The 15,290-nt window shown below is 40.7% G+C and overlaps 1 protein-coding gene across 1 annotated transcript; it reads right to left on the reverse strand.

Annotated features, from left to right (window-relative positions):
• Positions 1 to 393: 393 nt before the first annotated feature.
• Positions 394 to 12,988, reverse strand: alkal1 (ALK and LTK ligand 1). The gene is made up of 6 exons (XM_083767015.1): positions 12,884 to 12,988; positions 12,191 to 12,484; positions 8,119 to 8,172; positions 5,979 to 6,059; positions 3,839 to 3,912; positions 394 to 524 (listed from the first exon to the last, which is right to left on the reverse strand). Exons 2-5 carry the CDS (start codon positions 12,471 to 12,473, stop codon positions 3,848 to 3,850), a joined length of 483 nt encoding a protein of 160 aa, XP_083623141.1. The 5' UTR covers positions 12,474 to 12,484; positions 12,884 to 12,988; the 3' UTR covers positions 394 to 524; positions 3,839 to 3,847.
• Between the last annotated feature and the right edge of the window lie 2,302 nt (positions 12,989 to 15,290).

Consider the following 15,290-nt stretch of genomic DNA (forward strand, 5'->3'; position numbering starts at 1 on the left):
CATACGTTCTCATAGTCTGAAATCACTCAAGTGCCAAATAAAATGTTATGTAGACAATGACAGTGAAAGACAGATCTTTAAGACCAAGGCAGGCCTGTCTCAGGATGTATCATCAACGGAGAGGAAAATAATACTGGAGCAGGAATTCACACAGTGACAAAAAGACACGTTTCCTCTACATTCCTACATTCCTTTCATGAGACCTTTACCAGAAATTATCATATTTCTGAATGATTGTGAATTATTATATACATACCGTTTCAATAAATAGGAGTATTTTAATATTAAATTAATGGTTTCTTAAAAATACATGGTACACGGAGTCACGGACGGCACATTAAAATAAAAAGCATTTTCTTTCAAAATAACCATGTTTGTCAGCATTTGTGATACCAAAAAAGAAAGACAAACATACAAAATACAACAACAAACAACAAAAGAAAACAATGTTATGACTGGTGCTGATTCGAAGAAGGCACTTCCTTGGCAACACATACAGTAGATCCCTCTTTCGTATATTGAACCTGTAGCAAAATAAACAAAAAAAGACGAAAACAGAAATTGATTATGGCATTTTTTCAACCTTGAAATTCCACATTTTTTAACATGTAAAATACTGGGCTCTTCAGTCTAGTTTTGAGAATGACACATTTGTGACATCCTGGACTAGGGCTAGGTGATATGGGAAAACATTTAATTTCACAATATGTTTGACCAAATATACCTCTATCAATATTGTGAGTGATGATTTTTTTCCAGTAATAACAGATTTACAAGCACAATGTGACGCATTGTGAGCTTGTAGATCAGCTATTTCTGAAAATGTTTGAGAACCTTTCAGAGTATAAAATAGAGTTTGAATGATTAAAACCAGGAAGAGACAACACATATGACATATATGACAATATTGCGATATCCCAAATCACAGAAGATATCTACCGGTAGTTTCATATCATGATGATATTGATGTAATTTTGATATATTGCCCAGCTCTATCTTGGACATGCAGCAGGAGAGAATTATGTTTTTTGGCTTTTAAAAGGAGTGTGAAGTTGAACGGATGTGCAGTCCACTGCATTCAAATCAAGTCTTTTTGATGACCATGATGTCTGTATTAATGAGTCACAGTACTGTACCAAGCCTTTAACGACTCCCCATTTGTCACATTCATTTGTCGGAATTCTCAGAATCGTATAGTCTTACGACAGGGTCTCATTTTCTGAGTCACTGAATATCTGCTATTAAAATGTAAGAGCAATATAATCACTTGTGCAGAAGGACTCTTTCATGCCAGTCCATCATGACCATATGGCATTCATGCAATGACAGCGTGGGGTTGACTCCAAGACTATACACCTGAATGCATCAAACCTTCTGTCGTAATAGATGGACAAAGACCTATTTATATTGTAAATTGCAAAAAATAATATTTTAAATTGTAATATTACACTGAGGAATTGTTTCTAAATGAAAGAAATGCAGATAGCCTGAGTCGGGTCTACCTGCCTCATTGTCTCCACCAGGCCGAAGGCATGGGGAGAGAGTATGTTTTGCACTCCGTCCGTCCGTGTGTGTGTGTGTGTGTGTGTGTGTGTGCCTGTTATAGCGCCACCAGCAGGCCGACTTTTGAAAAACACATTTTTTTATATTACTCCTCCATTTCAGATTACAACCTAATTGGCTAACATTGGCTTTAAAAATGTGCAGGATTGGCCTGTTTTTAATGAAAAATACTCAAATCATGAACGGAGCGTGCAATTTACGTGAAATCTTTCACAGACTTTCCTACTAGGCTGAGTAATATATCCCACCCTTTTCACATTGGCCTGTTATAGTGCCACCAGAGGCTTGAGAGGTGTTGATATTTGTTAATACTTTAGGATTATAAAATAATTGAGAGTTGTTGATATTTGTTAATAGCTTTAGGATTATAGCGACTTCATGTTCTTGGGTTCATGCTACAGTGCTAACCACTGAACCACCATGCAACCGACATTTTTGTAAGATTTCACGCTAGATTTCTTTGTTTTTTTCTGATATCTGATACAATGTTTTTGGACATACCAATGCCCATCCATATAGTGATTAAAATAAATAAATAAATAAATAATGTCAGAGAGGTTGACAAGTTTGTCTTTACACTATTTAGCAATGCATGCAAAAGCAGTATTTTAGATAGCATGAGCATATACAACTAAACACAAGATAAAGCTGTATCTTCCCTGGCTATGGGTTAGACAGCAGTTGACCAATCAGTGCAGCTAAAGTGTCATGGCAGCCTGAGCTTACAGTGGTGGAAAGTAACTAAGTACATTTACTTACTTAAGTACTGTACAATTTTGAGGTATTTGTACTTTACTCAGTACTTTTACTTATATTCCACTACATTTTGGAGGCAAATGGTGTACTTTTACTCCACTACATTAATAGATTTTGAAAACACACATTAACCACAGCAGCCCTATATACATTTCGGCCATTTGAAAATAGCCGATCTTGTAGATCTGCTATTTTCAAAGGACTTTTATACATTTGAAAACTTGTAAAATGGGACATTCTGCATTTTGATACCATCATACCAATACTTCTGTACATAAATTACAAATACTGTAGTACATTTTGAATTCTGAATATTTACTTGCAACAGAGTAATTCTACATTGCAGTTATTGATACTTTTTAAGTAAAACATGTGAATATGTTTTCCACCACTGCTCAGAACGATTAGTTAAGGAACTCACTATGTCAAACTTGGATGACACACACTGCTACAGACAGTATGTTGGCTGTAGACGCAGAAATTAATCTGGGCCAAAAGGAACCAAACCTTGCCGTAATGGCATGGATGCGGGCCAGCAGCACATGCAGCATTTTCACTCCCTACACCAGTGGTTCCCAAACAGCGTGCCGTGGCCCGTGAGACAAGTGCAGGTGTGCTTTGGGATTGTAACTACATTTTTACAACTATACTAAAATCTGTACATTATCTTGCTGTTCAGTAAGTAAGAAATCCATCATACCATCACATTTCATTTATTTATGCAAACAGCACATGCTTAAATGCTTTTGTATATATGGCCAAACAAAATATCACTCAGCATTAGTCATTGTCAACGGTAAATGCCCAGCTCACACCTTTGCTCTCACCTTTAAACAAAACGGTACATTTAGGACGCTCTCTGACCAGAAGCTGAATAAGTGTACTAAACTCCCAATTAAAATGATCTTCTAAAAGCTTACAGATGTAGGGAAGATGCACTGCAAACACATGTTTACGATTATGTGCACATCAGTTTCCCCCAATGTGCTACATATTGTAGAGATGACACATTTCAATAATTCTGACCACCCAATAACAATATCCCTCTGTTACAAACCAATATGCAATAGACCAAATCAGAATGCTTGAATGTAAACTGGTATTTCTGGGATAGAATGTCTATGGACTGTCAAGAAGTTCTTTGAATTGTCAATAACCATAATTTCGTAAGTGTCCTGTTCTTCTCAGCTCAACCGATCTATCGGTTTGGCCGATTCATCTGTCATTAATCAATAGTGGAACCCATCGGCAACCAAAAGGAAAGACAGCGCCCTCTGCTGTTTTTTCCTTTGAATGTACCTCTGGGGGCAGGGCCCAATAGAATGTGGATAACAGGATGTTGGCCAAAACAATAGGAATGCCAGGTTGAAAGTGATTAATTGAAATATAATTATGGTTTTCAGAAAAACTACCGGACAAAACATCAATAATCGGAGGGCTAGGATTCTCCAGAATTGGGGTTGGCATAGGACACAGAAATCTGGCAATCCCATCCAAAAAGAGAAAAGGTCTTACTCACATGCAATATCTACGATTGCGTGCAGAGTGGACTCATTGCTAATCGTGTAAGCAATCTTGCACATCTTTTGTAATCTGAAATTTAGAAAATGGTAATTAAAATATGTGATTGATATAATTTGCAAACAGTATACCACTCCTCACCTAGATTCTCAAAGGTCAGAACTTGCTGTCAGACTAGAGTAGCTTTTTCAGGTCAAGTCAAAGTTTTTACAGGTCAGGTCAATTTTGCACAAAATTAGTATTTATACAAATAGCAAATGTAGATGACCCACCGATAATGTACTGTAGGTCTAGACTAGATCACTTCAAAATGGCATTTACTGTCAAACCTTTGAAGATGAACTTGATGAACTCAATATAACAATGAAAATAATGTTACGTAAATAATTGTGCAATTTTGGCAGTAGGACTATGTTAAAACTACACCCAGTCGTCAAATTTGGGAGGTTCTACCGTACATAAGAATAAATAACATTTGTTGAACATTAAAGCATATCTTCTTTAATGTTCTCATTCTGATTCTGAATCATCTCTTTTTTAAATTGCTCAGCGCATGCCTGGTCTAGGAGAAGCCCTGGTGGCCAACAAGATGGATAATCGGAGGCTCTAGGGTCACACATGCTTCTCTTTATTCTACAGGAGGGTGAGGTTGTAGGGGAAAAGCCCAGCTGTCAGTGACAGTGTCAAGAACAAAAACGTTGCAGCAGGACTGAAAACCTATTTTAATGCATTTAACCACTATATATATTGACCAGTCCCCCAGGGCTCTATACTAGATCCACTAATATTTCCCTATACAACAAATCTCTTCTGTGAAAATAGATAAGACAAAAATATCTCACAATGCGCCATGTTGCAACGCGTTGTAAGCTTGGAGATCTGCTATTTTCATGCAATGTTTGCCTCAGAATAGGGGCGGTAGGTTTTAAGTGGTTAGGGATGCAAGAGTTACAAAAAGGGGAAACGAGTTAGGGTTGAGAGAAAGAGAAACCCCATGCTCTAATGTTATGTGCATGCAATTTATGTTTGTTCTTAAAGTAATAGTTCACCCCCCAAAATGACTTTTTCTATGGATTACTCACCCCATGGAGACTTGAATTCATGGATATGTTTTTGTCTTATTCCTAAGCCAATAATTTGATGACCAGCAGTGGTTCCCTATGAAGACACAAAGGAGACTTTTTGTCTCCATGGTGTGAGCAATCGATAGAAAAAATCACACCTGTGTGAACTGAGTGTTGCAACTCCCCTCTCCCCCTGCCTCTCTCTCTCTCTGTGTAATTAGCACTAGGCAACAGTGCAACACTATCTCTCTCTCTCTGTTTCTGGCACAACAGTGCCACTTTTGCCCCTACTGGTACTCATAGTCACATAGTCACACACACAGTAGTCACACATAGTCACATAGGTTGACACGGACATTGCTGTTCCTTGGAGTGGTTGCACAACTCAAAAAAAAAAAATTGGGTGAGCCATCGTGAGTCAGTTCTTTACTGTTTAGTGCTTAACACTGACTACGGATGGAATGGTCAACTATTGCAATGCTGCACGTTCACAACAGCGGCGACAGGCTTCAAGTAATTTTCAGTGAATTCCAGTTACATGAATCTACAAACTGACGTCAGACACTTGTCACTGCATGACGGGCGTCCATGCAGTGACAACAACAAAAGGTTGGGCTTGCTTCAAAATGTTACAGATAACGATGACTGTGTCAGGTGACGCAGTGAAGTGTCAATCACATGTTTTTGTTTCAACATTTCCACTCCGCTTCTCTCTCCACCACAATTGCCATTAACCAGTGCTATTTAACCCTGTAGGGTTGCTAATGCCACACCGCCTAAATGAAAAGCGTACTGTACCCTTTTCATTTACCCTTTTCATTTAGGCAGTGTGGCATGAGCAACACTTCAACAGTGAGTCAGCAGCAATGTAGCTGGCCATGCGTGGTCGTTTTATATAGCTTTTAACACCACCAGTGTGAACACAGCATAAGATGGCACTAATACTAATCAAGTCTATAGCACTTTAATGGATGCCAATACCAGAGTATAGTCTATTGTCATCAGGACTAGAGACAAAGCAGGCATACATTTCATCATACACAAAGTAACATGCAGTATCAAAGGCATACATACATGCTGGTCTTGAGCAATCCCTTGTGTTGTGATAAAGTCTATGAAAGTGTGTTCTGCATTCCGATGAAAACTTGACTGGTCCTGCTTAAAAGAAAAGGCTTTATCAGGTGAAAACAAAAAGATTTGGTAAATAGTGAAGCGGCTAATGGAGAAATCCTTCAGATTATGATACAAGTATGAAATTCAGGTACGTTTGTTCTCTGGATGTTACTGATCAAATCTAGCTAATGTGCCACTTGAAAATCCAAGATGGTGGGCATTTTTCAACATTGCCACCACATTGGAAGTTTGCTAATCTTGGAAGCCAATCGTAGCTAAACGGAAAGGAATCTGAATAATCTCACTGATATGACACCAGAGAGACTGAGTAACAATTTGTATGAGGTCAATTATTTGAACAGCAAATCTAAGGCACCAATGGGACTGATCGGTGTGAAACTTTGCATACTCGCATATATATATATCCCCATATAGAGGGTATGCACGTGACATCATAATCAAACCAGGAAGTTATGCGGGAACGCCTACTGAGTGGCAAAAAACATCTTTCTGGCTTTGACAGCCCATACATCCAATCAGAAAAGTCCAATATGATTGCATTAAACAACGTTAAACAATGTTAAACTTTGCCACTCGATTTGCCATTGACTTTATGCATGCGCATACTCTCTATAGACCCTGCCCATTTCCGACAACTAGATTCTCCACCAATCTTTTGCTACTACTCCTACAGATCTGTACACATTCTCTCTGGAGTGATTACGATGTATGAGTCAGATTTTCCATATTCCTTTCGGATTGACTGCGATTGGTTTCCAAATTTGCTCATTTCCATCTTGGTGGCCCACAAGCTACATTTGATCAGTAACCTCTAGTCTGGAGAACAAACACACCAAGTTTCAGGTTAGTATCATAGCCTAAAGTGCACGATTCTGCCCAAATATTGCTGTTCACCGCTCCACTAAATAGAAATATATTTCACAGGCTTAGCTTTTTCCCCCTTTTTTTCTAATAGTTTTTATCCCACGATTTTGTAACCCATTTTTCACCCCTGTGTCAATTATCTAATGTGATCCTGGGCTCTACACACCCTCCGCCAGCCTAGTCCCCATATATGGGGGACATGGGGAGAGCAACGGACTTGAACTCATGCTTCCTTCATGCCTGAGTGTCCAAGTTGCTCCTTTACACCTGACAGGGGGGAGTTTCCCTGGTTGGACGTAGCACGTGGAAGGAACACGTTATTCCAACTAGTTCCTTTCCCCTCCATCAGGCGCCCCGGCTGGCCAGGGGGAGGCAGTTTAGAGACCAGGATTACTGCATGTTTTTTGTGAGGGTACCTACCCTAGGGGACAAACACACATATGTCAGCATGACATATAACTAGTAGGATATGCACAATCTACAGTGAATGGGTTACCAGTTATCACCAGAAATAAAAGCTAATTACAAAGAACATGCTACTGCAGCTATACACTCTCACAGAGCACATGAATCTGCATTAATATGGCAAATCTGTATCAAAAACAGATGGAAGGCCTCAAAATTATTATAAGTATTTCTGCACTGTTCCTGCAACAGCAAGCTTCCGGATTTTCACACCAATAATGAAGTCTGCTTATAAGTCCTGAGACAAATAATCAGCTTAGCCTCACATAGCCTTCAACTTTACTGCCTATAGTGCCTTCAGACCATGTGCTCAGTTTCTCTGCACTGTGTTGCTGCTGCTCAGACAGGGCCACCCTGGCCTGAACCTCAGCAGCACGCATGCACATTTGTATGACTTAAGCTTATACTGGCCTATTACTTACCGTGGGTTTCCCACACCACAGAGAGAGAATCTGAGATTTTACAGAGCAGACATGTGAAATTGTGAATGACACTCACTGGAAAGCAGGTCTGTTGTAAATGCTCTGAAAGTCTCAGATTATCTGTGCCATTTTATTATATATCTAATATATAATGATAAATGCGCTGTAGGCTATATACTGTATATCATGGGTGGGTCATCACAAACAAAATACTTTACAAACTTTGTGTGAAGGCCGCATATCGGCAAATTCGGCATGAACATGTAGTATTATTATACTGTATAAATGTAGTGTTTAAAAGTGCCATACTTGACAGGCCGTTTCCTTACCTGTGAAATGCTTGATGAATTTGTCTTTCAGGTTTACATCTCTAGGGACAACTTCTGTAAAAGAAAACAAAGACATATTAGTTGATAGGGAATGTGGACATGTTTTGACAAAGGTTTTAAACCAGTAGAAGTGACCCCTGCCTTCCCCCCATGTCCTGCATTTATTGTGTAGGAATTGCACGTCAGAAATGCAGGAAGAATACAGATACAAATGTCAGTGGTGCACTTGTGCCTTCATTGATGTGATTGAACTACAGCACAGCTCCAAAGATAAGGGAATGACATCCACCCTGAATCACAATTCAAACACATACTAGTGGGCTGATACACTCTAAACAGGCTAACAGGCTGAAGAGATTATTGTTTGGCAGTTTTAATGCTGATCATCAGTGTCATAAGAATTCCAAGCAGATAGCCTCTAGGTTACCTTTACATTAGCCCCTGGACCTACGTAGGAATGAGCAGCATTTGCCAAGGAAGAGGAAAGGCGGAACTTTTCAGCCAATTTAACAAACTATCCAAAACATCCATGGTAATCCTTTTGATGTTCAGATCCCACTCAAGAGTCAAGATTTCAAGAATCATGTGTATTGTTACGTTCCATTATACAGTACATGTAGTATACGGGAGTATGATTCTTGGCTTTCAGCACCTCAACATTGTGGTAACAAAACAAAATAGCAAAGGATTTGCAATGAAATAATAGTAACTAGAAAAAGTGCCCCTCGGGGCACAGGTCTACACCAGGATAGGATCGTTTTTAGAAAAATGTGAAGTGGCATTTCTTCCTCAGCCTAGTGGGAATATGCATGCAGTTTCACCGCAATCGGACGATGTTTTAATGATTTGCAGCATTTTGTACAAAATGGGCCACTCCTGAAAACTTTAGAAGCCAATCAGGATGGAATATGAGAAATCAAACAGACCCGTCTTGATCACATGAGTATATAGATCATGTGTACCTTTCTTTCTCACTTGTCTACAATGAAGTGGGGGGGGGGGGGGGGCATGACAGTTATAAGAAGTATTCGCCTCTGGCACCATCGGTCCAAGACCTTCAGCTCTCACTGGACCGGTTCGCATTCGAGTGTACGGCGGCTGGGATGAGGATCAACATCTTCAAATCTGAGGCCATGGTTCTCAGCAGGAAACCGGTGGATTGTGCAGTCGGAGCGGCAGGGACGGTATTGCAGTCGCTGTACCGCACTGTTGTGACGAAAAGAGAGTTGAGCCAGAAGATCAAAGCTCTCTGTCTACCGAGCAATCTTCGTTCTTACTCATGATCATGAAGTGTGGGTCATGACCGAAAGAACAAGGTCACAAATACAATCGGCCGAAATGAGTTTTCTTCGACGGGTGGCTGGTTAGGGAGGTCATTGAGGAACATCCCACTGGGAGGAGAGGATACACCGGGGCAGACTAAGGCACAGTTGGAGGAAACACATAGACTCACTGGCCTTGGAACGTCTCAGGATCCCCCAGGAGGAAGTCACTAATGTTGCTCTGGTGAGGGAAGTCTGGAGCTCTCTGGTGGAGCTGTTGCCCCCGTGACCCGACTACGGATAAGCGGTTGAAGATGGATGGTTCTTAGCAGGAAACCAATGGATTGTGCAGTCCGGGTAGGGAATGAGACATTACCCCAGGTGAAGGAGTTTAAGTATCTCGGGGTCTTGTTCACGAGTGAGGGGAGGATGCCTCTCGGGCGTCTCCCTATAGGGAGGTCCTCGAGGCACATCCCACTGGGAGGAGACCCCAGGGCAGACCAGGAACGGAATCGGGATCTCCCAGGAGGAAGTTCCTGCTGTTGCTCTGGAGAGGGAAGTCTGGAGCTCTCTGGTGGAGCTGTTGCCCCCGCGACCCGAAGCGGTTGAAGATGGATAAATGGATGCATAAACTAAAATATAAAATACTCAAATATTATAGAATGCGATAGCAAATGCACTCGCTGGGCATTATCAGTTAAAACAAGAAAGAACCCTGCCCATTTGCAGAAATAAACGGGTTCATGAGTCTAATTAGGTGGTAAAAGGGTCTAAACATACAACCTGGCCCTAGCTCTGGTGTCATGTGTGATAACAGAAACATTCTTAGACTTGAGATTATGCTTTATTTTGGTTACTGATTATACCACGGGATCTACAGTACACTTTTACAGAAAGAGATGGGTTTGGTCTGTCAGTGTCAACCAGAAATGTATTCACTCCTAAAAAAACAACACAAAATGAGAAATGTTAGCAAAATGGCCTAAAAACAGACACTGCAATCTGAAAACATTTCACCATAATATTTGTGTTTTATCATACACAACCTGGTAAACTATTGACTGAGCTGACTTTATTTAACCACTTAAACCCTATACTGTATGTCTGTTGTATGTCTATATAGTGAAAATAGTAGAATAGTGTTGGCCTATTATAATAATATGCCCAGAATCAAAACACTAGGGTTCTTGTGGTTAAAGTTTACAGATACAGCTGACAGGAAAGATGCAGGCAGCTTCAAATTTATCACAGCAATCAATATAGTCATGAGATGGAGAAATAGGCATTTCTCCATCTCCTCATCACGTGCAAAACATCTCCTTATATTTGCGTGACCATGGATGTTTGGGAATGGCACACGCACCACTTGCTAATGTGCTGCTTTTAATATCCTCAGAAGGTACAGGATACATTCCGTCTAGTCAATGGTCTATGAGGGGCTCATTTCCAGTTACGTTAACTTGAGCCTATTCCACTAAATTTGATTTTATGCCTTTTGTTAACCTTGGACCCTAACCCTAACACGTTTAATTACGGTAGAAGCTTTTGCTCACATCATGATCTAGTTCTTCAAACACAATCCGATTGTATACAGTATATCCTGAACCGGAATGTGTGAACTACCGTACAACTGGTTCTGAAGAAGATAAGAATAGTGAAATAAGTGAATAGAAGACCAGCACTAAACAATATGAAGGCAGTTACAGGGAAGTGGTACTGGATGCATGATCCTTTATAAGAGTCTGTAGGCAACCTGTGGCTTTGTTTATTAGACAATTACAGAGAGGTGTATTAAGGACTTCCTTGAATTGCTAATAAGTTCTGGTCAGGACATAGCCTTATGTAAGCCATTAAAGGCACAGTAACACAAAGCACATCGTTGATGTGGATTTCAAAAAGGTACATCAAACCTACCTAGTGTCTTGAGGGAACACTAGCAAATCAAAATATTAGTGGCAATCATATAGAAAACAATCTCACTGAAGATATACAGTGAGCAATAATGGTGTATTAACTTTAATAGACGACATGGGCAAGGGAGGTTTATACAGTATAGTCTCATCAAATATTCTCTGAATTCCATGACCATAATGTCTAATATGAAGTGTGGGGAGTGGGGACATAATGTGGCGTTAGGTAGCCAATGCAAATTGTATATTTCCCCCCGTCCCACTATACACTAATGTAATGCTCCATGACGAGTCGCTTGTCATTGGAGATGGATGAAGGGACGTCATAGTAAGGGGGTGGGGTTGAGATTCTGCGATGAATCACACTGAATGAATCATTCACAAGTTTGTGTCGGTGTCCCCATTGCCCCTCCCAGATCATTCTGACACTCCATCAAAAAATGTATGAATGAACGAGGAAGCAATGATGTCAATTGGGCATCCAGGAGAAGCTGATATTTCATTGCCAATTATGAGATCATCTACTAGCCTATGGTATATTTGACATACAGTATATTACTGAGCTTTATCTGAATTGTATATGAAATTGCTAAATTGTGAGCTAACTTTTCTTAATGGACCCTCAGTCATGGGTCCAGTTTCACACACTTTCAGAGTTAAATTAACACTGAGAATGTTGTACATATCTTTTAACACATAAGCCTGTACTTACTTATTATGATTTCCTGCACAGAGCCACTCATCAAAAAGAGTGTAAATCCAAGAGGGTGACAGTTGTATATATACACCTAAAGGTGTGTGCTGGGCGAACCAGACTAATGACAGCTGCCTCACCACAGTAAAATGGGGATTAAGCTATCATCATCATGCAGAGCCTAAAAATAAATCTTATCAGCTTACCTATTGGTCTAGTGTTATCCTGCCTAGGAACATAGAAAGGTTTTTCCCTTGAGGAGAACTTCATGTCTTGGGCTGCCGTGAAGAGTCCAGTGCTGTAGCGCCTGGGGGAGACAGGCTTGTCCCGTTGCTGGCTGTCTCCGATAACCTGCAAGATTACATCCAACAGGGTCCTTCTCTCTTTCTTCACCTCCTTGCTGTCCTTGCACTGGCCAGTCTGGCTTGAGGAGGTGACTAGCAGAAGGAAGACCATCAACAGCATGTGCCATTTCCTCTCCACCTGCATGGCTTCACTTTCTATAACAACGCAACAAGCAAATGTAAAAGTCAAATTAGATTTAGCAGCGGTCAAAGCAAAAGACTGAAAATGAGAGTCTGTGATTTACATGCAATTTTAGAGATTAATAGCATAATTTGTTATGAGTTTTACATCATAACAATGTATGTGAGTTCAATAGCTGCCTCAAGGCTGTAGGCTAGTTTTCATCTGTGAGTTATTAAATGTGTCATACTTGTTTTTTCCAATAATATCAATATCAAAGTTAAGCGTACAGATTAACAGATATTTTGTACCCAGTACAAGTGGTACCCAACTTTAAGCAGGTGCGTGCCGTACCAAGGAGCGCAAATTAACTATAGATGCCAGCAGCCACAGGCTAATGCATGTTTGGCAGGAGGGGGTAACTTCAAACTTACTGCTTCAGGAGTGAAAGATGCTTATGTCCTGAGAGTGGACACAATTGTCTTCAGTATGAAGCTCTCCAGGCGTTGTCTATATTGTAGTTCCGACGGAAAGAGGCAGATTGTGTCCACTGCCGTCTTTCTTGAAATCATGCGTCCCGTTTTATACGACGAGCGAGCTTCTTGAATGTAATACAATCGATTTCGAGTGGGTGGCAAGGCAATGTTGACATCTTTGGTTCAATTTCTTCTAGTGACAGTCGCTCCCTTTGGCACGCGCCCCTCCTTCATGCGCTCCATAACATCACTGTAGGCAAAACTTCCAACAGAACTTGGTCCTTCCAAGAAAATCAGTGTTCACCTGTAAAAATGAGTCCTATTGGAATTTCCATTGGACAGGAAAAATAATAATAATAGTAGCCTATAATGCCACCCACGCAGTATGCAAAGGAATAGTTTCCAAAGTAAGTTGAGCGACTTGTTGGATGTTGGGCGCAGACAGGAGAGGTGTTTCTCGGCGGCCTCAGAGCATAAGCTTAATGCTGACCTGTCAGCTAATTGACGTGTCGATGTTTTTGTTCATCGATGTCCAAGTCTTGTGACCGCCTAAGCGCTGCAGAGAATGCGCTTACAAGAACAACCCTCAGACTGTTTTCCAGCCCGAGTGAATTGAAATCTAATAATTGTGCCACGGACTTTTTTTGTGCCCTTTATAAAGCTTATGGTTGATGATACAACAGGACGGGAGTGTAAGAAAAAAAAAGAAAAGAAAAAAAAGCTCTTTAGATAGGCCACTCTTTTAGGCCAATGGCAATTAAGTGTGATATAGGCTAATTCATGGATGCAATTCAATATTGTAACTATAGGTAAAACTAGCCTTTATCTCGTCTTTTTATAATTAGGACACAATAATGTGTTTTTTATAATTTTTATAATTAGGATATAATAATAATAATAATTATTATTATAATAAATTATGTTTGCCCATAAGGCATAATCGAATGGCATCAATCAAGAAATCATCATTTCAATTGATATGCATAACAATTAACAAAAAATAAACAAAGAAGAAAGACAAAGTAACATACTTAAAACGTAGCACGTTGTGCAGTGCAGTGCATTTCATGAAGCCACAATTAAACACAACCGTTTTCGTGTAGGGTTTTGGTTATTAATTTACTGAAATGATAAAGAAAGGACGCCATCTAGTGGGCTGGCACCATCATGTCAACGTGAACCTCATTGATTTATAGTAAATATACGTTTATAAAATGCTTATAACATTTTTAAATAGGCTAACCTTTAACTCTTTAGTCAATATTCATGCTTATAACTAAAAAAAAAAAACATCGTATGGATGCACCTGAGACCCTCAGTGATGTATCCTGAGGTCAACGGGGTTTCGGGTCTACCATGCATCATCATACCCCTCACTCAGGTGACCCAGCCGGGGTTGATCAAATCCTGACTTACGTCCCAGTAGCTACCCTCGATCAGACCCACTAGGGAAAAACCAGGGCCACACAATCCGTTGGAACTACTCCAGAACTACTCTGCCAGGGCTGGGAGGTACACTTCTGGCACATGGAAGGACGAATACAAGAAGACTCACCCCGTTTCTGTTTTCCTCACAGAATTTTCCCCAGTGAGGGGTAGGAGAGGCTGGACAGCAGACGGCTGGATTTTGAATTTCTCTAAACTTTCATGACAGCAGTACAAATATAATTTATGAAAAGCTACTACAGTGAAGTCTGTTCACAGAAGTTGTTGTAGGATATGTGGGGATTATCTGATGAGGTACCATTTGAGGGGGCAAAACCTTACACTAAATAATACTAAATTGTTTATAGGGTCAAAGTAATATAATATAGCCTTTCCACAGGAGTATCTTTTTATATTTTTCAAAAAAGAATACAAACAGCCAATAGCATATTACAAAGTTATCCCCCTCACTGGGGAAAATTCCGGGAGGAAAAACGGGCACGCACCGGGGTGAGTCTTCTTGTTACCGGAAGGACAAGGCTCTGGGACCCTAACCCTATAACCCACCATGGGTTGACTCCTGTCCGGGCCCCTCCGGCTCCTATACGTCTCACCAGGTCCACTCCTACTCTCACCAGGCCCAGGACCTGTGCGTTGCACCCATGGTTGCACCAGAGTCCCATACAGCACCAGACACTTCATTCAGGAGTGGTGAGCAATGGTTTCGCAGGGCAATGGTGCTGCGGCTCCGCTTGCTGCTTGCATGGCCCTCCATGGCTGGGACGCTAACCCATACAGTAGACGGCACCCGGGTGAGCAGTATGGGCCATACTGCTCACCCGGGTGCCCGTCTCTCCGGTGGTCACCATGACTATAACTGGTTGTCACATAGTCTATTCCTGGAAGGTGGATTATGATTGAAATGCTCTTGTCAGCTCCA

The sequence above is a fragment of the Protomyctophum parallelum genome (genome assembly GCF_964188405.1).
Source record: "Protomyctophum parallelum genome assembly, chromosome: 6".
Taxonomy (NCBI): domain Eukaryota; kingdom Metazoa; phylum Chordata; class Actinopteri; order Myctophiformes; family Myctophidae; genus Protomyctophum; species Protomyctophum parallelum.